General features: G+C 40.2%; 1 protein-coding gene across 1 annotated transcript in view; it reads right to left on the bottom strand.

Moving 5' to 3' along the window:
• LOC138028869 (neural cell adhesion molecule 2-like) overlaps positions 1 to 24577 on the bottom strand; it is a 33667-nt gene that overhangs the window by 4300 nt on the left and 4790 nt on the right. Inside the window, exons 3-8 of the mRNA XM_068876489.1 lie at positions 21635 to 21877; positions 18331 to 18573; positions 14974 to 15240; positions 13611 to 13901; positions 3218 to 3520; positions 1 to 2069 (exon numbers count right to left, since the gene is read on the bottom strand). The exon at positions 1 to 2069 is cut by the window's left edge and continues 807 nt beyond it. Of these exons, the coding sequence (XP_068732590.1) occupies positions 1684 to 2069; positions 3218 to 3520; positions 13611 to 13901; positions 14974 to 15240; positions 18331 to 18573; positions 21635 to 21877 (1733 nt within the window). The 3' untranslated portion in view covers positions 1 to 1683. The remainder of the gene's footprint in view (positions 2070 to 3217; positions 3521 to 13610; positions 13902 to 14973; positions 15241 to 18330; positions 18574 to 21634; positions 21878 to 24577) is intronic.

The following is a 24577-nucleotide window of genomic DNA, read 5'->3' as shown; positions in this document are numbered from 1 at the left end:
ACTTTGCACAGGGACACAATAAGTTACGATTGCAAAAAAGTGTCATCAGTGATTATTCGTGTATTTAAGGGACTCCCAGATAATTCAACTCAAATATAAAAAGGGGAAAGAAGACATAACACTAACCTGAAACTTATGGCCTGGGTGACGCACAAGCCTGTGCGTAGGTCATTTTCATCTCCTTTGAAACAATTCATCTCCTTTCTCTCCAGAGAAAACTCTTCTTCACTACTAATAAGCGTTATACTAACAACGTTATCCATAACAGAATTGCAAAGAAACTGGAAAGTCCTGATAAAACAAAGCCAAACTGCTGAGATTTTGTGACTCCTACCAACCACGTGCTTCAATATTCTGCATGTCAAATTTTGAAATTTCAATATTCTGCATGCCAAATCTTTAAATTTCAATATTCTGGATGTCAAATCTTGAAATCTCAATATTCTGCATGCCGAATCTTAAAATTTCAATATTCTGCATGTAAAATCTTGAAATTTCAATATTCTGCATGTCGAATCTTGAAATTTCAATATTCTGCATGTCAAATCTTGAAATTTCAATACTCTGCATGTCAAATCTTAAAATTTCAATAATCTGCATGCCGAATCTTGAAATTTCAATATTCTGCATGTCAAATCTTAAAATTGCAATATTCTGCATGTCGAATATTGAAATTTCAATATTCTGCATGCCGAATCTTGAAATTTCAATATTCTGCGCGTCAAATCTTGAAATTTCAATATTCTGTATGTCGAATATTGAAATTTCAATATTCTGCATGTCAAATACTGAAATTTCAATATTCTGCATGCCAAATATTGAAATTTCAATATTCTGCATGTCAAATCTTGAAATTTCAATATTCTGCATGTCAAATCTTAAAATTGCAATATTCTGCATGTCGAATATTGAAATTTCAATATTCTGCATGCCGAATCTTGAAATTTCAATATTCTGCGCGTCAAATCTTGAAATTTCAATATTCTGTATGTCGAATATTGAAATTTCAATATTCTGCATGTCAATTACTGAAATTTCAATATTCTGCATGCCAAATATTGAAATTTCAATATTCTGCATGTCAAATCTTAAAATTTCAATATTCTGCATGTCAAATCTTGAAATTTCAAGATTCTGCATGCCGAATCTTGAAATTTCAATATTCTGCATGTCGAATCTTGAAATTTCAATATTCTGCATGTCGAATCTTGAAATTTCAATATTCTGCATGTCGAATCTTGAAATTTCAATACTCTGCATGTCAAATCTTAAAATTTCAATAATCTGCATGCCGAATCTTGAAAATTCAATATTCTGCATGTCAAATCTTAAAATTGCAATATTCTGCATGTCGAATATTGAAATTTCAATATTCTGCATGCCGAATCTTGAAATTTCAATATTCTGCATGTCAAATCTTGAAATTTCAATATTCTGCATGCCAAATCTTGAAATTTCAATATTCTCTATGCCGAATGTTGAAATTTCAAGATTTGGTAACTCACGGCTGGTAACTCATTCAGGCATAACTCACTCGCCTTAACTTACATCTTTGTTTAACCCAGTTCGTTATGGAGTAATTTGAATTGATTGATCGGGTTGGGTGGTACACAGCGTTTGACGTCACCTACCTAAGATCGCTGTCTCATCTGTCGAGAAGAACACCTTTGAGATGCCAAAATATTAGCCCTTTTTTATCTCCCAAATCATCTGAACATGAAATATGGTTTTAATTAAAATCAAAGAGCTTCTTGAACAGCTATACTTACCTCCGTCATTAGGCACTTTAACTGTCTTGATTTTCTCTTTAGTGACAGAGCTTTCGCCATATTTGTTAGTTGCGGTAACCACAAATTCGTACGTCTTCATTCTCTCCACTTCGACAACGAATACACGGTTGGAGATGTCTTTTATTTCCGCAACTTTTGTCCACTTCTGATCATTTGCATTTCTCTTGTAGATGGTGTACTGAGTGATAGCTGCTCCATTTTCTTCTGGTTTATTCCATGCGAAAGTGACTTTTTGATCTTTTATATCAGCCTTGACAATAACTACAGGTTCTGGAACATCTGTCGATTGAATTATACAAAGGGAAACTAACCAAAGCGAGAAAGAAAAAAATAATAATAAAGAAAATAAACCGTGCATCAAGACGTGAGCCTGTTTAACGGCCCGATCACCAAATTTCTGTACTGGTGTGATTTTTCAAGCGATAAAGTGCCTTGAACCTCTAACAGACATTTTAGCAAGACCGCTACATTGGACCCAAAGTCCAGAAATTAAACCCTTTTGGGGAGCGAGACAATATCTCCTTTTGTTGAAGTGAAGCCTTGTAATGTTAATAAAGACAGATAATCTAAGACACAATTCAAGAGAATGTCAGTAAACTTATGATTCTAATTAGGTGACTTTCTCAGGAATTTATATGTTTCACCGTAGCAGCATCGTGCCTGTGAGAAGAGCCATGCAAAAGTATTGGTAACTCAATACTGGCAGACATTGTTGATAATGCCATGTAGTAAAACTAGAACCCGGCTATACGTAACGGTAACAGAAACTCAGCAACGGTTTCACCAACATCCCAAAACCTCAACTTTTCTTATATTCTATCCCTCTCGCAATGTTTGTCTTGTGACAGTCACAAAAAAACTCGTATATCCTTTGTTTTTGTCCAATATTGAGAGGTCCTCGATTTCTCATGTTCTGTTCTAGTCTCCTACCATGTCATTCTCATTTACAATTTGTTAATGCTCAATGTGCGGTCTATTGGGTGCTTTTTTGGCAGTTTACTCCAATACTTTTTAATTGGCATTCCAAACTTAATTGAGGCATTACGATGTTGACGAATTCGCCCTTTAACGCTCGAAATTAATTGAAAATCAATGCCTTTTGTGTGAAAGCAAGAAGTTGTTCTCTACTCAGCCTTGGCGATTCGTTATTTTGCGTGAAAAGCAGTGTAAATTTCCGGAAATATCTTCTTGTCCGCGGAATCGCTTTGATTGCTTTCTCTCAGCCGGGGATTCATCAAAACGTTTGTTGACGCTTTTCATCCATAATCACTGAAGCACAAATTTTTCTCAAGAGCATTTTCGTTTTAACAAAGATAACGTTTTCTGACTCTATAAGAAGTGCAAAAGAAATTCGCGATTTATGGGCATGTAACCACTTTTAAAAACGTCTTCACAACGCAAAATCATATAGTGTGGTTTTTACCTACCTCCCAACACAGTGACATTCTTTCCCTCTTGCAAACTCTCTCCATGCTTGTTTGTGGCAGTCACCGCAAAGTGATACACCTTGTTCTTCTCCAATTCCACAGTGACTTGACGCCTCGACAGGCCTTTGATTACTCTTATTTTATTCCATTCTCCCAGCGTGTTATCGATATTTACAATGCGTAGATAGACTGTGTACTGTGTGATGGGTGCTCCATTGTTTTCCGGTTTATTCCACTTTATTGTCACGCTAACGTTCTTTGTTTCAGAAGGCAAACCTATAATTTCCACGGTAGCTGGGGCTCCTTAAAGATGACGGAAAAAAAAATAGCCTCAAACACTGGCAAATAAAATTTATTTGAAGAGTTAGAATTTTAGGGCTGTCGTTGCCCCACACAACAACGCATTAGATAGAATGCCGCCGATTGTTTGAAGAGATCGTTCTTTGTAATTATCATTTTCACAGTGTAAGTATCAAGGGCGGATCTAGGATGTTGGCTCGAGGGGTGCACATGTCAGGCAGAAATGCACAGGACGCCCAATATTTATATGTTAGGCAATCTATAATACATGTTTTTAAAAGGGTTAGGGCTCTAGTATGATAAATCTGTAAATGATGAGGCAAATAAAAACCTAAATTAATGCAGTTTTTGTGCTTTTAATATCCTCTAGTAGCTAAACCGCTGTCTGTTATTTAGGTTTTTTATTTCGTTTGCAAATTTTAGATTTTGTTAACTAAAAGGTTTTTTTTTTGGTAACCGAGGGGGGTCCACGTGTACCCAGTGCACCTCCCCTAGATCCGCCCTTGAGTATTATGACCATTTATCAATTAAATACAGGAGTGAAATTCATTTGCGTAAATAACTTGGTGTTCTGTTAACGGGACATTTAATATGTTTTATCATTTTTACAACATTTCTTCAACAGACCTTGAACAGATGCTGCAAAAAAATGTTGGAGGGACAAATAATCTTGGGGAGAGTCCCTTTCAAACGATCCCAACAGCGCTGTAAGAACCTAATAAGGCCAAAAATGGTCATGATCTAATGAGACCAATTGTGTAACCAGATGGCAACTAGGAAAAAACTGATGTGAAACGCAGCATTCAAGCGGTCTTCAATATGAATAACGTTTTCAAAAATAACAAAAAATTGAACTCCGTGAACTTGAGTCAATTCAATTTCAAGCAAGGTCTCCACCTTCTTATGCTTTGAGCAATGTAAATTGTAGTGTTTGTATTTACATCCGGGATCTCTCCAGCGCGGAACCCGGTGACCGAGTGGGCATAGGACGAGTGATTTTGTAGGGAACTGCGTGAACTAGGAGAGTGTTTTTCGATTAGCTTCTTTTGATCTATAAGGATAATACATTGGCGACGAGGATGGCCAACACTGAGAAGTTTATTGCTTATGGATTTGTCGGGATCTGCTTCGCAAGTGGCGGACAAGTGGCCTAAATAGAAGCGTGCCTTCGAATACTATGCCGAGGGCAAAGACATCGACAATGCTCGCAAGAAGACTTCTCAGCTCTTACATTTTGCCGGGATGGAGGTACAAGACATCTTTGAAGATCTACAAGATCCTGGTCCCATCCCAGAGACAGGTGACAATGCTTTTAAAATCACGATCCGAAAACAAGAATCCTGTTTTCGCGTGGAGGAAAACATACCATACGAGCGCCATGTTTTTCGCCAATTGTCACGGAATGACGAGGAGACCGCTGACCAGTTTATGGTACGATTGAGAAAACAGGCATGACATTGCAATTTTGGAACGAGTTTAAGCAATAAATTGAGGGATCAAGTGATGGATTTTGAGTTCAAGAGAAAGCTGTTAGAGCAAAAACATATCACACTGGAGGAGGCGTTGGTTGGATATAGCTCATGCTTGGTAAGCGGCTGGTTGACAGGCATCAAACATGACAACTATCCCTCTGCTGGCCGACGTAAATAGTGTCAATGTGGTTAAGGAGCAGTAGCAAACGACAGATGACCAGAGGAGAAAGTGCTACAATTGTGGAAAAGAAGGGCACCTGGCCAGAGATAGGAGCTGCCCTGCAAAGGGGAAGAAGTGTGCAAAGTGTGGAAGGTATGGACATTTTGCTTTGCTTTGTCGTGGTGGGAGGAATGGTGTTGTGGTTAGGGTAAAAGGGAGCAAGCAACAAAGAATTTCTAGTGGACGACCACGTCACGTAGCTAATTTTGTGGGGAATCAAGAGGCATCAGGTATTGATGGGGATTGTGCAATTGCATTTATGATGACTGAGACGAAAGAAGAAATGTGCCATACAATTAGCTTTGATGAGCCCCTGATTTAGATTTGTGTTGATGGCCTTGGTACAAAGGCACTGGCCTGAGCGCCAGCAGTGAATCGGCTGAGAGTAATGTTATCGGTAAGGACTTGGCTTCAGCTCTTCAGACAAAGTATCCAAAGGTCTTCAGTGGAATTGGCAAGCTAAAAGAGTACAAACTAAAGCTACGTGTGGATCCGGAGGTAACGCCAGTAGCCCAGAAGCCAAGGCGTGTCCCTTTTGCCTTGCGTGAGAAGGTGACAGCCAAAGTGGAGGACCTGATTGCCAAAGATATAGTGGAACGGTTGGATGGGCCGACATCCTGGGTAAGTCCTGTGGTGGTTGCACCAAAGTCAGAAGGACATATCAGGTTATGTGTGGACATGAGGAAAGCAAGTCAGGCTATTTTCCATGAGAGGATACCAATAGGTAGGTGGTCTTTATGGGGCTTCCATTATCAAAATGTGGGATTTGTCCAACAGAGGAGAGGGTTCGTCCTGTTCTCGAGGCGGTTCCACCTACTACGCCGACTGAAGTCCGGAGTTTCCCAGGGATGGTAGGCTTTAGTGCACGTTTCATCCCCAACTTTTCAACCCTTGCAGAACCTCTCCGGGCAATCTCCAGGCAGGGCGTCCCATTTTTATGGGGCAACGAACAGGATGCATCATTTAAAGAACTGAAATGGTAGCTGGCCAGTGCACCTGTCTTAGCCTATTTTGACAAAGACGCACATACTCGAGTGATAGCGGATACCAGTCCAATGGGCCCAGGGGCGGTGTTGGTGCAAGAGAAAAATGGGGAAAGCTAAAGCAGTTTGTTATGCAAGCAGGAACCTCAGCCAAGTGGAAAGGAGGTACAGCCAGACTGAGAAAGAGGCTCTAGCGCTGGTGTGGGCGTACGAGCGCTTCAACCTGCACCTGTACGGGCTTCAAACCTTCGACCTGGTGACGGATCATGAGGCCCTGAAAGTGATTTACTCTAGGGGGTCCAAGCCATCAGCTCGTATCGAGCACTGGGTATTAAGACTGCAGCCTTATAACTAAGAGGTATGTTGTGTCACATCCCGCGAAAATATGCCGATGCACTCTCACGTCCGTTTTGAAAGGTGGCCCAATTCCGAAAGATCCAAATGCCGTAGAGTATGGATTTCACCAAGTGGCATGCAATGCGGGCCCTCTTAGCACTAACAGAGGGCCAGCGAAAGAAAAAGACGGTTAAAAGACTTATAGCGAACTGGGAACCAAGCACCAGGGAAAGGGCAGGTGCAAAATGCAACCAGACCCTCTTGACCCTACCGCAGTTTAAAAAGCAATGGTCACTGGTCTCACGTCGGGGACAAGAGGCGCACTGACTAGAAGAGACAACATCCCAGTTAAAGAGAGAATCGAGCACCTTGACGCCACGAAGGATAATCAACCAAATAACATCATTCTTAAAATTCTCTGTAAAAGGATCCCGGACGAGAGACCAGTGACCATCGAGAGAAAACCCTGGCCCGATAACCTGAGACCACTGTCGATGTAGGATTGGCGGGGATGATTCAACGGACAAGAGTTTCTTATAGAGAACCTTAGAAACTAGAGCGCTGTCACCCACCCTTGACAAGGTATCCTAACAGGCCTCGTAAAAAGGAGTCGGGAAGGCAGCGCTAGGAGCAGAATTATCGCGCAAAGAAAGCCATTCGGTACGCAGACAAGATAAGCGGCGACCAACAAAGTACTTAGGCATAAAAAAGCTAGAATCCTCGGGAGAATTGAGAACAGAAGCCATTCCCGCCAGTCTTAAGGCCTGGGCCTTTAAGGGGAGGCTAATGACATTAATACCCCCGTCCTTCGGTTTCAAAAAGAAGGTATTACGGCTGACCGTTTCCATCCTTGAACCCCAGAGGAAGCGCCAAATCAAAGCATTAACACGTGCAGTGACCCAGGCTGGCAGAGTGAGAACTCTGGCCATGCAAACCAGCTTACGTAAGCCAAGCATATTAATAATAAGAGCCTTGCCAGGCAAGGACAAGGACCTAGATTTCCAGAGATTGAGGGATTTCTCCAATTTCTCAAGCTTGGGCTGCCAATTCAAATGTTCGGTAGAGATAGTGCCGAAGATGACACCAAGGATCCTCATTTTCTTAACCCAATTGAGGCCAAGTGGCTCATCAAAACGACTTCTCCAGGCCACTGACCACATTGCTTCAGTTTTACTACGATTAAGCTTGGCGCCAGGACCATTTTCATAAATGCTGACGCAATCAAAAAGGTTGGTCAAGGATCGAAGATTTCTGAGGATCGCCGTGGTGTCATCAACATACAGGCGAACACGCGCCTGCAGTCCTCTTGCACCAGGAAGAAGAAACCCCTCAATCCCAGGAGAGCTGCGGAGGAGGGAGGCCAAGACCTCCAAGAAAAGAACATAAAGCAAGGGAGACAGAGGGTCCCCCTGACGCACCCACGCTCAAGAGAAATACCATCAGTCAACCAACCGTTCAGAGTGATTTGCATGAATGCGCCGTTGTAAACGGTGGAAATCCATCGACAAAAATCAGGGTTGAAACCATAAACCTGAAAGAGCTTTAGAAGAAAAGGACGATTGACTCGATGGAACGCTTTCTCCTAGTCAAGACTTATCAAAATGGCAGACTCATCAGTCCGTTGAATGTAGTCAAGGACATCGCGCAAAAGGGTAACATTTGAAAAATGCTTCGGCCCGAAACAGAACAGGTCTGGTCCGTGTGAATAATGTGCTCAAGGACTTTAGAGAGGCGCAAAGTAATCTACATTCAAAAGAGAGATGGGCCATCAATTCTTTAAATGCTTGACGCCACCACGCTTCTTAAAAATCAAACGGGTTACACTGCCCTTCATTGAGGGGCATAATTCGCCGTCAGAAAAACATCTATATTAGCACCACAAAGCAAAAGGGGACCCAAAGACTTCCAAAAATGTAAATAAAATTCGACCGACAGCCCATCAGATCCGGGTGACTTTCCGGTATTAAGACTTCTGACGAAGTTCAATAACTCCTCACTAGACAGGAAAACCCCCACACGAGATACTTTGAGAAGAAGAAAGGAATTTTTCCACGGAATCTTAACAACGTTGTTGTGAAGGAAGATCAAAAGGTTCATTAGAAAAGAGACTTGAATAAAACTGCACATGTGCACGCTCGATTTCTTTACGTGTAAAAACCTCGACATCGTTAGAATCTAGAACGGAAGTGAGAATATTACGCTCAAAGCGCTCACGCTCAAGTTTAAAAAAATAACGAGTAGGCCTTTCTCCCTCTTCAAACCACTGAACTCTGGAGCGAACCTTAGAGCCATCCAACTCTTTCAAGGTGAGGGCCTTCAGTTCACTTTCGAGCTCGGAAATTTCAGAGCTAACCGACAAATCACCAGAAGTTAATTTAAGCCTAAGATCAATGATGATCAATGAAGCTCCTAATTATATTAGTAATTTAATTAACATTTTACGCCCTAGCAAATATTTGCTTCGTCGAAACAATGAGATACTACTGGAACCATACAATGGTAAAACCAAGAAAACGCTAGGTGACAGGGCGTTTGCCGTGGCAGCCCCCAGGCTTTTCAATTCACTCTCTCGTGAAATCAGACACGAGACATGTTTTAACACTTTTAAAACTAAGGTTAAGACTTTTTTGTTTCGCACGGCTTTTTGTTAATTTTACCTAACTTAATTGCTCATTATCTTATTTTAAGACGGTGTAATTAGTTTTTATGAGGTATTTTAGCTTTTATATGATGTATATAGTTTTCTTATAGCATTGTGTTTATAGTTTTCAGGTATCTTGATGTAACGCGCATTTGATCATATTCGAATGTTAATTTGCGCGCTATAAGCAATAAAATTATTATTATTATTATTATTATTGATGCGATTGACCAAAAGAACGCGCTCGTGTGAGAGCTCCCTTCGCTTATTCTTAGAAAATATGTAATTTGTGAACGAATAGAATGCTTAAAGAAATCCCACCACGACTTGACTGAAGGAAAGTGCTGCAGACAACCAGAAAGATCATCAATGCAAGCTGTAATATATTCACAAAACGCGCTATCATTTAAAAGCGAGTTGTTGAATTTCCAACAACCAGGACCACGGGAATTATTCCCAGAGGACTGGATAGAAAGATAGACAAAATCATGATCGGAAAAAGGGCAAGGTTTAATTTCGCAGGAAGCAACCGCAGACATAAATCTCTGAGAAACAAAAAACTTATCAAGCCTGGAACCGATAGAAAAATCAGAATTAAACCAAGTGCACTGACGCAGCCTGACAAAGAAAAAGTCGAACGAAAAACAGAAAGATATTTAGCAGGAACAAAGTTCCCTCCAAAATTGTCAAGATGGTGATCATAGCAATTGCAATCTCCAGCGATAATAACGGCGTCAGAAGGCAAAAAATACTCGTGCAAATTATCAAAAAACACTTTCCTTTCAGTCGGATTAGTAGGCGCGTAAATATTAATTAAATTACTCTTAAGACCAACAAGTTCAAAAACAAGACTAATAACCCTACCAAATACATCTCTTTTCCAATTCCTAATTATACCCGAAAAGGAATCAGAAAAGCAAGTTAAAACGCCGGCTCGTTTTCCAACAGCGGGAGACCAGAAACAAGCCCCACGCCAGGCTTTAGAAAAAGCCCAAAATAAATCAAGATCAGTCATAAAGGTTTCTTGCAAACACAACAACATCATACGAAGCATGAAGGTTATCAGTAAGATATTTCTGAAAACGTTTACTGAATCCCCTAGAGTTTAAGGAAAGTTCATGAAGTGTGAGGGTTATTAGTCTTCCTACCAGAGCTAACCGGCAAAGGTGTAGTAGACTTACGTGGAGGAGGACCATCAGCAGGGTCCAACCTAGCAGGCTTATTACGCTTGGACGCCACACGTAAAACAAAAGCACGAACAGAATTCTGAGACGAAGGAGGCGAAACAAAAGAACTAACTTCAGAAATTTCCATTGCAGCTAAGGCTTCATCTGAGACAGTAGGAGGAGATTGTGAAGGAACTTCAGCGGCAAGTTGCAAATCAGATACAGTGGGCGTGCCAGTAATAACGCTTGATGGAGGGGAAGGAACCGGAAGAGGGTCGGAGGGAGGCTCAGGAGACTCGAAGAGCGATTGAGACTGCGAGAGCTGTGAAGTGAAGGGTCTGCAGACTGCTGAGAGGAATCTTAAGTAGACTGCGTAGAATGCAAAGGAAACGGAGAATCCTGAGGAGCAGGCACACCAGGAGAAGGTGAAGACGACGGCGACGGCGACAATGATGACTGCAAGGGAGGCGCAGAAAGTGGAACAGAAGAAGGCGAGACATCAGAAGGCGGTTGTGATGAAGAATCGTCGGACAAAGGCTGAGGCGAGGGAACAGGCGGAGGGCGTTCATGAACATCAGAAGGAGGTGGAGAACCGGCAGGAGGCACATCAGTAGAAGGATGCAAAGGATGGGACACAGGAGGAGCAGGAACGTCAATGTCGGCCAAGGCAAGGCGACGCCACCAGGACATGCGACAATCAATGGCATAATGACCATCCTCCTTACAGATGCTGCATTTAATGTCTTCTGTACAGTCACTGAAGGTGTGACCAAGCTGGTCACAGTTAAAACAAACGACATTAGGACACGCTCTGGCAACATGGTCTGGCAAATGACACTTACGGCAGGTGGGGGTCTGACCTTCGTGTTTAATCCTAAGGAGCTTCTTACCAAAACGCATGAACGAAGGAATTGACTCGGACAACTCCATTCTAGCCACACGTGTACCACTATGGATGCCATCATAACCCTGGAGGCCACACCGACGAATTCCATGAACAGAGCCATAGTAACTAAGACGATGAGAAAGGGTTTCATCCAGAATTTCATAAGGTGCGTAGTATATTAACACGAAAGTGAATCACCAAGAATTAAGACGATCACTACGAGAGATTAACGAGTACTGGAGAACAAAACAATCTCTGTACTCGGACGTAGAAAACGTTACTGATACAAAACCATTAGGACTGTGCTGCAAACACCTAACACCAGCTGCACGAATGCCGCAATTCTTAAAATCAGCGAAGACTTGAGACAAAGGCGCATCTTTAGTAGGAAGGAAAAAGTGAGCCGTACAAGGGCGCTCAGGAAGAATATTCAACGGGTGAACCCGGAAGACAAGCTTCATTTTTCATAATGTAATCATCCTCCATAGACTGACTCAACACTCTTGGACGGCGGCCAGGTAGGGCCATCTGGGCATAAGACGGAGGAACAGAACCATCCAAAGACACGACAGACATATCATCTGAAACATCATCAGCCCAGCTATGCTGGGGATCAACATCAGCACTTGACATAACACTGCTGGGCCAAAGGCCAAAGCAGCGATACCACAAGCGAAAGCGAGATCGAAAAAACAGGCTGATAGGGCTTCGCCCTGAGTTAGCCCTTTTTTTCGCTAGGCCTCATCAGCATGGCGTAGCTGACATACCAGGCGGGTGTGTTTAGCACCCCTTTAAGTGGCAGCTTCACATGCCAAACATGTGGTAAGCTGGGTTGGGAACAGCAAAACTGTGAAGCTGTCACTTAAAGGGGTGCTAAACACACCCGCCTGGTATGTTAGCTACGCCATGCTGATGAGGCCTAAAAGGCCGAAACAGCTGTCCATGGCTGCTAATTGACCGGGTGAAACGGTTGTGCGCATGCGTGATGTGTTGGCCACACCGGGTTGGTGTTAGCGTGTGTCACCTTGCTTTTATTGTTGTTACTATAACTCCACCTGTGAAGACAACACAGTTGCCAGAGAGACCGTGGCAAGGTCTGGTGCTGTACTTACTTGGGCCCCTGCCAACAGGGGAGCACCTGTTAATCTTGTAGACTATTTCAGCCGCTGGGTGGAAGTTGACGTAATCTACTCTACTACGTCAGAAGTGATCATTAAGTGCTTAGACAAGCAGCTTTCCAGATACGGAGTACCCCGTACTCTGAGAACCGACAATGGAGCGAACCTGGTTTCTGCAGAAATGGATGGGTATCTCAATTTTGAAATGGGTATCAGGCGTAGACTGACGATACCCCTATGGCCAAGAGCAAACGGAGAAGTCGAAGGACAAAATCAGTCTTTGTAGACGGCAATGAGGGCAGCCCAGGCTGAGAAAAAAGATTGGAGATTTGAGTTGAACAAGTATCTCCCCACATTTCGTTCCACCCCACAAACGATAACCGGTAAGAGTCCAGCATAACTTCTGTATGGGCGAAAACTGTCAACAAAGTTACCAGAGCTAGCCGACTTTGATGATTCTGACGAGGCGACACATCCCGAGGTGCGGGATCGGGATGCTGAGAGAAAGCAGAGGGGCGCAGATTATGTTGACATGAGACACTATGCAAATGATAAGCGGGATGTACAGGAGGGAGAGTTGGTGTTGCTTGAGAAACGGATAGAGACAAACCTCTCAACAAATTATGAGAAGGAGCCTTACAAGGTGATTGAACGTCATGGAGACCAAATTAAGTTAAAACCATCGCAAGGTGCAGTGTATAAGAGAAACATCCGGCATATTAAGCGATTTGTGGACCCAGCTACTGATCCAGGGGAACCAGACTCTTCAGATCCGGTAGTAAGCAGTGTACCCGAGCAGCCCCCTGGACAGGAAGCCTCACCCAATTTAATAGTGGAGGCAAGTGCTACTCCAGTTAAGGAGCAAAGCCCAGTTAAGGCCGAGCCTTTGCCAAGGAGGTTAGAGAGAGTCTCTCGACGCCCCGAAAGACTAAAAGAGTATGTCACCATGTAGCTGTGACAGTGACTTTGCAGTGACTGCGGTCATCTAAGTAATGATGTGTTTTTACTAGTTTTTAGTACATCTAAAATAACCTTAGTCACGGTTATTGTTGATCTAAGGTAGCGGGCTTGTAAGAGAAGGAAGAAGGAGAATGTAGTGTTTGTATTTACATCCGGGATCTCTCCAGCGCGGGAACCCGGTGACCAAGTGGGCATAGGACGAGTGATTGTGTAGGGAACAGTGTGAACTAGGAGAGTGTTTTTCGATTAGCTTCTTTGTGATCTATAAGGATATTATATAAATGACCTGTTAAAAGTGGATCAGAATGTACCTTCGTACTTAGTCGTTACTCTCTTTTCAATTGCAGCTCCTTGAAACACCCTATTAATGGCCGAGACCCTCAAGGTATAAGTTGTGCTTTTGTTGAGACTGTCAACAAGGTGTTCCCTGACGGCAGCACTTGTGGTCTCGTTCCGAATGACATTTTGACCATGTAGTATGACCAAATTGTACCCTGTAATAGGACTTCCCCCATCATCAACTGGTGCAGTCCATTTCACGGTCAATGAGGACGCACGGATGTCGCTGTCGTTTGTTGTGAGGCTTGGAGACTCTGGTGGCTCTTTAAAAAAAAAAACAGAATATCACGGTACAAAATTTAGTGGATCTGTACTCGATGGACTATTTATAACATTTTAATAACATAACTTGCAACCAACAGCACAACAGTGTCATGGCCGCTACAATTCTCTTCACCACGTGTGCTCTAAATTATGGTACTAGATCACACAATATACAAAGAATGCTATCAAAACGGCTTAGTTAAGGGACAGAGTTGCTCTGTGCAAATTGAAGAGGTTTCGCTTGTTATCAAGTAGAATTCACAGATGCTCCAGTGCATAATAGGACAGCCACTTACACATATTCCCTCTTCCCTCTGAAGCAGCATTCCCGAAGACTAAAAGACTTTTCAGAAGGGAGGGAACGCCTATAAGCAAACTCCAAGGTTCTGAAATCTGTGTCCCTATTTTATGGCGGTCTAATGGCTTGGGTACAAAAATGAGCATATTGAGATATTTGAATTTTCATGATTTAGCAATGATAAAACTTAAGCGAAATTCCTAATAATTCATTTGCTGCAGAGCAAATACATCACCTTAAGCCCAGTGCACATGAAAGAGCTGAGCAAAAGCCTCACGAAGAAGTTGGTTAACAACACAAAACAAACAAACTTGAACCCTTCATAAATGAATGCTTTTCCGGAGCATTACATTTTAAGACAGTGATCCTCGCATTTAACTGGACAATTAAATAATTGTTTATTATAGACACATCCTAAGAAATTCAGGTGGCTCCAAAGGGATGGGTGGCGCGGTAGCCTCATGGTTAGAGTGCTCGACTCCGGATCGAGTGGTCCGGGTTCGGGTCGTGGCCGGGAACATTGCGTTGTGTTCTTGCAGTGGACTAGCATCCCATTCAGGGGGGAGTATAAATACTCCTAGTTGCTTCATGCTGGAATTTTTCAGGTGTCTCAAAAGCGAGAATTGCTTAAATTGTTAGATGAGTGCGAGGATCACTTCTGTCATTCTTCTGTAACCCGCACTTGAAATATACATTTATTTCATTCACTACATTCTTAAGTGGGTAAAAGAAATAATGGAAAACTCTATGTACATATTTTTCTAATTGCTTACTTATTTGATTCAATTGCACCCAGCGTAAAACAGCAGCACCAACTACGTTACTGGCCTCACAACTGTAATTTCCGAAATCTTGATCACTCTTCATCTGTGCATCCACTGTGTTCTCTGTGGATGTTACTTTTTTGAGTTCAGTTCCGTCTGTTTTTTTCCACGTGATGGATGGGGTAGGAGAACCATCAGCAACACACTTAAGTCGAACTCTTTGCCCAATCCAAGACTGTTTTGTTGATGGAGTCACTGAAGTTATGCTTGGTTGATCTGTTAAAATAATCATTGAACTAATGATGGAAGTAGCAAAAATAATAGCATAGCAAATAGATATTACAAAAAAGAGGCACAAGAGGTACACTTAATTACATTTAGACATCATAAAACACCCAACATTAACGGTGAGAGATCTGTCGCAAGGTTATTACAATGCAAAGCACTGTAAACCAAACTTTAACATCGATTGAAAGCAACACCAAGGAAAACTTTATTAAAGTAGCTGGAAAAATGTGCTGCTTACCACAGAAATGGGTAGGAATGTCATGTGCGAAAATTTTCAAAATTAAGATTATCAATAAAAGTACATGAGAAGGAGAAGAAGAAGGAGAAGAAGAAGGAGAAGAAGAAGGAGAAGGAGAAGGAGAAGAAGAAGGAGAAGAAGAAGAAGAAGAAGGAAAAGAAGAAGAAGAAGAAGAAGAAGAAGAAGAAGAGACTGAAGGCCTCATTACTGCTACACAAGATCAGGCCCTTTGGACTAATTACATAAGGAACGTGGTTGACAAGCAAGATGTTTCACGATATGTCGCCTATGTGTTGAAAGGGAGGAAACTGTTAGCCATATAGTAACAGAATGCAAGAAATTAGCTCAAAAGCAATATAAGAACTGGAGGCACGATCAGGTTGCAAGTTGTTCATTGGAAACTCTGCTAAGATTACGATCTCCAGACGCAGTGATGGCAAATGTCCAAGTGAAGTTACCATGGGATTTCAGAATTCAAACAGACCATCATTTAGATCACAACAGGCCCGATATTGTCGTATTGGAAAAGGAGAGCAGAGTGTGCCAAATCATCGATTTGGCATGTCCTTTTGACACGCGAATTGTAGAAAAAGAATTAACGAGAGAAGATCGACCACTACCAGGATTTAAAAGCTGAAATACAAAAGATGTGGAACTGTAAAAGCGTATCTGTCTGTAAAAGCGTACCAAAAACTTGATGACGTGGGTTACTAAGATAGGAACACCTGGGATCTTAAACTTACTCCAGAAAGCCTGTATGTTGGGAACGGCAAGGATCTTAAGAAGGACCCTAAACACTTAAGGCTATAGGAAATAGCTTGATGACCTAGGGGTACATGACCACCGATACAACTAGTGGTGTGAGATATGAACGATGATGCTACTACTACTACTACTACTACTACGAAAAACTACTACTACTACTACTACTACTACTACTACTACTACTACTACTACTACTACTACGAACTACTACTAATACTAGATAAAAATACTACTACTAATAATAATAATACTTGAGGCTTGGAGGCTTATTTGCTATTATTGAGAAATAAGTCTAACAAGGTGCATAATTGCATGTCAGTCCAAGTACAAGGTTGACTAACAGCAGTTAAAATGACCAGCTGCCATTTGTTATGTTAGCTTAATTGGTATCGCAGAGGTCCTTTCGTTACTGCTAAAGCAGCGTTCACAACTGCGAGGATCTCAACTTGACTTGTCGGGTGTAAAACAGTAACCCACAAATAAAAGCAGTAAAACGTACACAGGTAATACACAATAAGAATGCCTGATAAAGAAAGTTTGTTTTCCATACAACATAAAAAGGATTGAAATATAGTGTTATCTTAGTGAGGGCAAAAGTCATCACTGGTAGAAATACATCTATCATAAGTCTGAAATTGTTAATTTATCGATGCAGTCTAGTGGTGGTTAACTTTCTGTCTTCTATATTTTTATGCCATTTCTATTGTATTTTACTTCCTTATGGTAAATATAGTTATTGCTAATTAGTCCATTTTTTTCTTTTCTTGACATAATTGTTAAATGTAAACACTTTTTAATAACCCGTCATCGCCTCGAATACCACAATGCTAATTGCGCAGGACGACAAGTAAGATTGAAACATATTGTTACTAGAAAAAAAGCTTATTGTTGTTATTAAATAAAGACAAACTAGTTCTCCATGCAGCTGGAATCAAGACTGAGTTGACAAATTACATACAAAATTCTGTATTATAGTTTGTCTACATGGACTATTCGTGGCCGAAAAACAAGACCTTGGTAAGTACATGTGACTTTTTGCTATAATGGGATGGTTTTAACTAAAGGAACTGATACAAAAGTTTGTGCCAATGAGGAACTGTATGGAGGGTAGTAAAACTGGAAATGGCTTTAAGAAAACTTTACAACAACTACATGGAATTCGCCCTTAAAAATTCCCTTCATTTACAGTGTAAACTGCTTCATTTCAAGAAATTAGCAGACATAAGCAAGTAGTTGTATACCCGCAGTTTTTCAAGGCAAGGCCATATATACATTAAAGTAGTAATAATGAAGTGCCCCTTTACTTACCCCACTCTCCTTAAAGATGTTAGGCTTTAAGGGTACTAAAGATTACCCGAGAAGTCGGCAACAGTGGCTGGGGAGTTGTTTAGGATCTTAACTGTTTTATCACATTCAGCCTCAATGATCGAGAGACAAACAGCACAAAAACAAGACGTCCCAATGACGTTTGACATATAAATTGTAGATAATACAATAGCTGTCAGTCTTGCGTTGCATGATATAACTTATTATCAAAGTTATATTTAAACAATAGAGTGTTTCTGTCGAGGAACTATCGGCTGATAGGTGCCCCGCGGAAATTTGATGTTCTTAAAACAATAGTTTTAAGAACATCAAATTTCCAAGGGGCAACTATCAGATCGATAGTTCCGAGACATAAACACTCTATTGTCTTTATTGTTCACTACTAAATTTTCTTCCGCGCGCCAGCTCAAAAATCATGTTGAATTATTTTCAACTTTATTAGACGAAAGCCGTGTCAGCCAATGTAAAATTTGAAAAAGAAAACAAACAAAAACCCTCTTAATACAATTTCGATTGTTTATTTTCCATAAGGCCGCTTGTTTACAGAGGTATTTTCAGCGGACGACTACTATCCATCCGGGTATTTTCCTCGGACGGGCACTATGGGCTGATAGTGTCTCTAAGCGGACGAACACGTCACGTCACGTCACGTGATCAGTTTAAACCAATAAGAATCGGAGAAAATTTAGTGGTGACCTATAATATTTGATAAATGTATACAAGGTAGATATATTTAACTGAGCACTCACAATGAACAGTTATGAAGACATCTTTGGAAACTGGGTTTCCAATGCCATTATTGGCAGTGCATCTGTAGCCGCCTTCATCCTGCCTTGTGATGTTAGTAAGGGGCACAGAGACAACTCTGTTATCCCATAGTCTTGTCCAGGTGGTGTTGGGAGCTGGGTTACCAGTGGTTGTGCAGTTAAGTGTTAAGTAACTTCCCTCATTCACTGTTTGATTAGCAGAGGTAGCAATGATGTTTGGTGGATCTTAAAAATCAAGATAGGACAAACTTTCATTTATCATTATTCACATCATAGTCAAGTGTTCTGATCCAATTAAAATTCGGCAAGGGTGCAAAACTCGCAAATGAGGTGATATACATTTTTCCCCAGTGTTGATGAAGGAATATATGTGTATGCATTACAAATGTCATGTACCTCCGGGCCCTACATATTGAATAAAGTTGAAGAAAGTGCACAGAATCATAAGACATTAACTTATTTTCAACTGCCAAATATTGACTACTTAACACACGAAGAAAAAGCAAGGAATTTTAATGTACACAGTTTTACATAGAAACAACTAACCGTAACTATTTCCACTTGCTGTTGCGGAATTTGCACGAAAACAAGCAACGAGCAAGGAGACTAAAAATTGGAACACAAAGCGTGCATGGAGCCACAGGTACTGTGTTAAGCAAAGTTAAGAGAGAAACGTTAACCATGATAAAGATGCTGGGAAGATTTATGGCAAACCAAAGAATTAAGAGTTTGTGGAAATGAATATCGATTTGTTACTGTAAAGAAAAAAACTGCTTATCTGTCGAACAGTTTGATTCAATGCTGCCTCCGTATGCACAGCTGAGAACACCTTGCCTACATCGTAGTAGGTGTTGAACAAAAAATTGACTAGCAAAGAGCGCACACACCTACTGGTGAATAACACCGTCACAGGAAAGCACTTACAAATACCCAGAAAATTATGAACTCTTAAAATGAATTATATTGCACACAAATATTAAAAGCGCCAACACGTGCCAACCATGATTTTAAGATTTTTAATGAATTACAACATGGAAGGCAAAATTATCTGATGCTGATTGGGTAACAAGGAGACCATTTCTGAAAGTTTTTGAAGGTGGGTTTAAAGGTGTTCACCGGCTTCCAGCTTACTGAAAAAACAATGTTTAAGAAAATAAAATGTCATTTCAATAAGAATGGTTATTATTTTGTTTGATTTTGTTGGATGATGTGGGTCACTAAGATAGGAGCACCTGGGATCTTGCACTTACTCCAGAAAGCCTGCTTGCTGGGAACAGCAAGGATCTTAAGAAGGACCCTAGACACCTAAGGCTACAGGAAATAGCTTGATGACCTAGGGATACGTGATCATCGATACAACTAGTGGTGTGAGATATGAACAACGATGCTACTACTACTACTACTACTAAAATAATACTAATAATAATACTAATAATAATACTACTACTAATAATAATAATACTTGAGGCTTGGAGGCTTATTTGCTATTATTGAGAAATAAGTCTAACAAGGTGCATAATTGCATGTCAGTCCAAGTACAAGGTTGACTAACAGCAGTTAAAATGACCAGCTGCCATTTGTTATGTTAGCTTAATTGGTATCGCAGAGGTCCTTTCGTTACTGCTAAAGCAGCGTTCACAACTGCGAGGATCTCAACTTGACTTGTCGGGTGTAAAACAGTAACCCACAAATAAAAGCAGTAAAACGTACACAGGTAATACACAATAAGAATGCCTGATAAAGAAAGTTTGTTTTCCATACAACATAAAAAGGATTGAAATATAGTGTTATCTTAGTGAGAGCAAAAGTCATCACTGGTAGAAATACATCTATCATAAGTCTGAAATTGTTAATTTATCGATGCAGTCTAGTGGTGGTTAACTTTCTGTCTTCTATATTTTTATGCCATTTCTATTGTATTTTACTTCCTTATGGTAAATATAGTTATTGCTAATTAGTCCATTTTTTTCTTTTCTTGACATAATTGTTAAATGTAAACACTTTTTAATAACCCGTCATCGCCTCGAATACCACAATGCTAATTGCGCAGGACGACAAGTAAGATTGAAACATATTGTTACTAGAAAAAAAGCTTATTGTTGTTATTAAATAAAGACAAACTAGTTCTCCATGCAGCTGGAATCAAGACTGAGTTGACAAATTACATACAAAATTCTGTATTATAGTTTGTCTACATGGACTATTCGTGGCCGAAAAACAAGACCTTGGTAAGTACATGTGACTTTTTGCTATAATGGGATGGTTTTAACTAAAGGAACTGATACAAAAGTTTGTGCCAATGAGGAACTGTATGGAGGGTAGTAAAACTGGAAATGGCTTTAAGAAAACTTTACAACAACTACATGGAATTCGCCCTTAAAAATTCCCTTCATTTACAGTGTAAACTGCTTCATTTCAAGAAATTAGCAGACATAAGCAAGTAGTTGTATACCCGCAGTTTTTCAAGGCAAGGCCATATATACATTAAAGTAGTAACAATGAAGTGCCCCTTTACTTACCCCACTCTCCTTAAAGATGTTAGGCTTTAAGGGTACTAAAGATTACCCGAGAAGTCGGCAACAGTGGCTGGGGAGTTGTTTAGGATCTTAACTGTTTTATCACATTCAGCCTCAATGATCGAGAGACAAACAGCACAAAAACAAGACGTCCCAATGACGTTTGACATATAAATTGTAGATAATACAATAGCTGTCAGTCTTGCGTTGCATGATATAACTTATTATCAAAGTTATATTTAAACAATAGAGTGTTTCTGTCGAGGAACTATCGGCTGATAGGTGCCCCGCGGAAATTTGATGTTCTTAAAACAATAGTTTTAAGAACATCAAATTTCCAAGGGGCAACTATCAAATCGATAGTTCCGAGACATAAACACTCTATTGTCTTTATTGTTCACTACTAAATTTTCTTCCGCGCGCCAGCTCAAAAATCATGTTGAATTATTTTCAACTTTATTAGACGAAAGCCGTGTCAGCCAATGTAAAATTTGAAAAAGAAAACAAACAAAAACCCTCTTAATACAATTTCGATTGTTTATTTTCCATAAGGCCGCTTGTTTACAGAGGTATTTTCAGCGGACGACTACTATCCATCCGGGTATTTTCCTCGGACGGGCACTATGGGCTGATAGTGTCTCTAAGCGGACGAACACGTCACGTCACGTCACGTGATCAGTTTAAACCAATAAGAATCGGAGAAAATTTAGTGGTGACCTATAATATTTGATAAATGTATACAAGGTAGATATATTTAACTGAGCACTCACAATGAACAGTTATGAAGACATCTTTGGAAACTGGGTTTCCAATGCCATTATTGGCAGTGCATCTGTAGCCGCCTTCATCCTGCCTTGTGATGTTAGTAAGGGGCACAGAGACAACTCTGTTATCCCATAGTCTTGTCCAGGTGGTGTTGGGAGCTGGGTTACCAGTGGTTGTGCAGTTAAGTGTTAAGTAACTTCCCTCATTCACTGTTTGATTAGCAGAGGTAGCAATGATGTTTGGTGGATCTTAAAAATCAAGATAGGACAAACTTTCATTTATCATTATTCACATCATAGTCAAGTGTTCTGATCCAATTAAAATTCGGCAAGGGTGCAAAACTCGCAAATGAGGTGATATACATTTTTCCCCAGTGTTGATGAAGGAATATATGTGTATGCATTACAAATGTCATGTACCTCCGGGCCCTACATATTGAATAAAGTTGAAGAAAGTGCACAGAATCATAAGACATTAACTTATTTTCAACTGCCAAATATTGACTACTTAACACACGAAGAAAAAGCAAGGAATTTTAATGTACACAGTTTTACATAGAAACAACTAACCGTAACTATTTCCACTTGCTGTTGCGGAATTTGCACGAAAACAAGCAACGAGCAAGGAGACTAAAAATTGGAACACAAAGCGTGCATGGAGCCACAGGTACTGTGTTAAGCAAAGTTAAGAGAGAAACGTTAACCATGATAAAGATGCTGGGAAGATTTATGGCAAACCAAAGAATTAAGAGTTTGTGGAAATGAATATCGATTTGTTACTGTAAAGAAAAAAACTGCTTATCTGTCGAACAGTTTGATTCAATGCTGCCTCCGTATGCACAGCTGAGAACACCTTGCCTACATCGTAGTAGGTGTTGAACAAAAAATTGACTAGCAAAGAGCGCACACACCTACTGGTGAATAACACCGTCACAGGAAAGCACTTACAAATACCCAGAAAATTATGAACTCTTAAAATGAATTATATTGCACACAAATATTAAAAGCGCCAACACGTGCCAACCATGATTTTAAGATTTTTAATGAATTACAACATGGAAGGCAAAATTATCTGATGCTGATTGGGTAACAAGGAGACCATTTCTGAAAGTTTTTGAAGGTGGGTTTAAAGGTGTTCACCGGCTTCCAGCTTACTGAAAAAACAATGTTTAAGAAAATAAAATGTCATTTCAATAAGAATGGTTATTATTTTGTTTGATTTTGTTGGATGATGTGGGTCACTAAGATAGGAGCACCTGGGATCTTGCACTTACTCCAGAAAGCCTGCTTGCTGGGAACAGCAAGGATCTTAAGAAGGACCCTAGACACCTAAGGCTACAGGAAATAGCTTGATGACCTAGGGATACGTGATCATCGATACAACTAGTGGTGTGAGATATGAACAACGATGCTACTACTACTACTACTACTAAAATAATACTAATAATAATAATAATAATACTACTACTAATAATAATAATACTTGAGGCTTGGAGGCTTATTTGCTATTATTGAGAAATAAGTCTAACAAGGTGCATAATTGCATGTCAGTCCAAGTACAAGGTTGACTAACAGCAGTTAAAATGACCAGCTGCCATTTGTTATGTTAGCTTAATTGGTATCGCAGAGGTCCTTTCGTTACTGCTAAAGCAGCGTTCACAACTGCGAGGATCTCAACTTGACTTGTCGGGTGTAAAACAGTAACCCACAAATAAAAGCAGTAAAACGTACACAGGTAATACACAATAAGAATGCCTGATAAAGAAAGTTTGTTTTCCATACAACATAAAAAGGATTGAAATATAGTGTTATCTTAGTGAGAGCAAAAGTCATCACTGGTAGAAATACATCTATCATAAGTCTGAAATTGTTAATTTATCGATGCAGTCTAGTGGTGGTTAACTTTCTGTCTTCTATATTTTTATGCCATTTCTATTGTATTTTACTTCCTTATGGTAAATATAGTTATTGCTAATTAGTCCATTTTTTTCTTTTCTTGACATAATTGTTAAATGTAAACACTTTTTAATAACCCGTCATCGCCTCGAATACCACAATGCTAATTGCGCAGGACGACAAGTAAGATTGAAACATATTGTTACTAGAAAAAAAGCTTATTGTTGTTATTAAATAAAGACAAACTAGTTCTCCATGCAGCTGGAATCAAGACTGAGTTGACAAATTACATACAAAATTCTGTATTATAGTTTGTCTACATGGACTATTCGTGGCCGAAAAACAAGACCTTGGTAAGTACATGTGACTTTTTGCTATAATGGGATGGTTTTAACTAAAGGAACTGATACAAAAATTTGTGCCAATGAGGAACTGTATGGAAGGTAGTAAAACTGGAAATGGCTTTAAGCAAACTTTATAACAACTACATGGAATTCGCCCTTAAAAATTCCCTTCATTTACAGTGTAAACTGCTTCATTTCAAGAAATTAGCAGACATAAGCAAGTAGTTGTATACCCGCAGTTTTTCAAGGCAAGGCCATATATACATTAAAGTAGTAACAATGAAGTGCCCCTTTACTTACCCCACTCTCCTTAAAGATGTTAGGCTTTAAGGGTACTAAAGATTACCCGAGAAGTCGGCAACAGTGGCTGGGGAGTTGTTTAGGATCTTAACTGTTTTATCACATTCAGCCTCAATGATCGAGAGACAAACAGCACAAAAACAAGACGTCCCAATGACGTTTGACATATAAATTGTAGATAATACAATAGCTGTCAGTCTTGCGTTGCATGATATAACTTATTATCAAAGTTATATTTAAACAATAGAGTGTTTCTGTCGAGGAACTATCGGCTGATAGGTGCCTCGCGGAAATTTGATGTTCTTAAAACAATAGTTTTAAGAACATCAAATTTCCAAGGGGCAACTATCAAATCGATAGTTCCGAGACATAAACACTCTATTGTCTTTATTGTTCACTACTAAATTTT

The sequence above is a fragment of the Montipora capricornis genome, chromosome 13, assembly GCF_036669925.1.
Source record: "Montipora capricornis isolate CH-2021 chromosome 13, ASM3666992v2, whole genome shotgun sequence".
In the NCBI taxonomy this organism is placed as follows: Eukaryota; Metazoa; Cnidaria; class Anthozoa; order Scleractinia; family Acroporidae; genus Montipora; species Montipora capricornis.
Note: the sequence above shows the minus strand (reverse complement) of the source record. Positions and strands in the feature narration are given on the sequence as shown.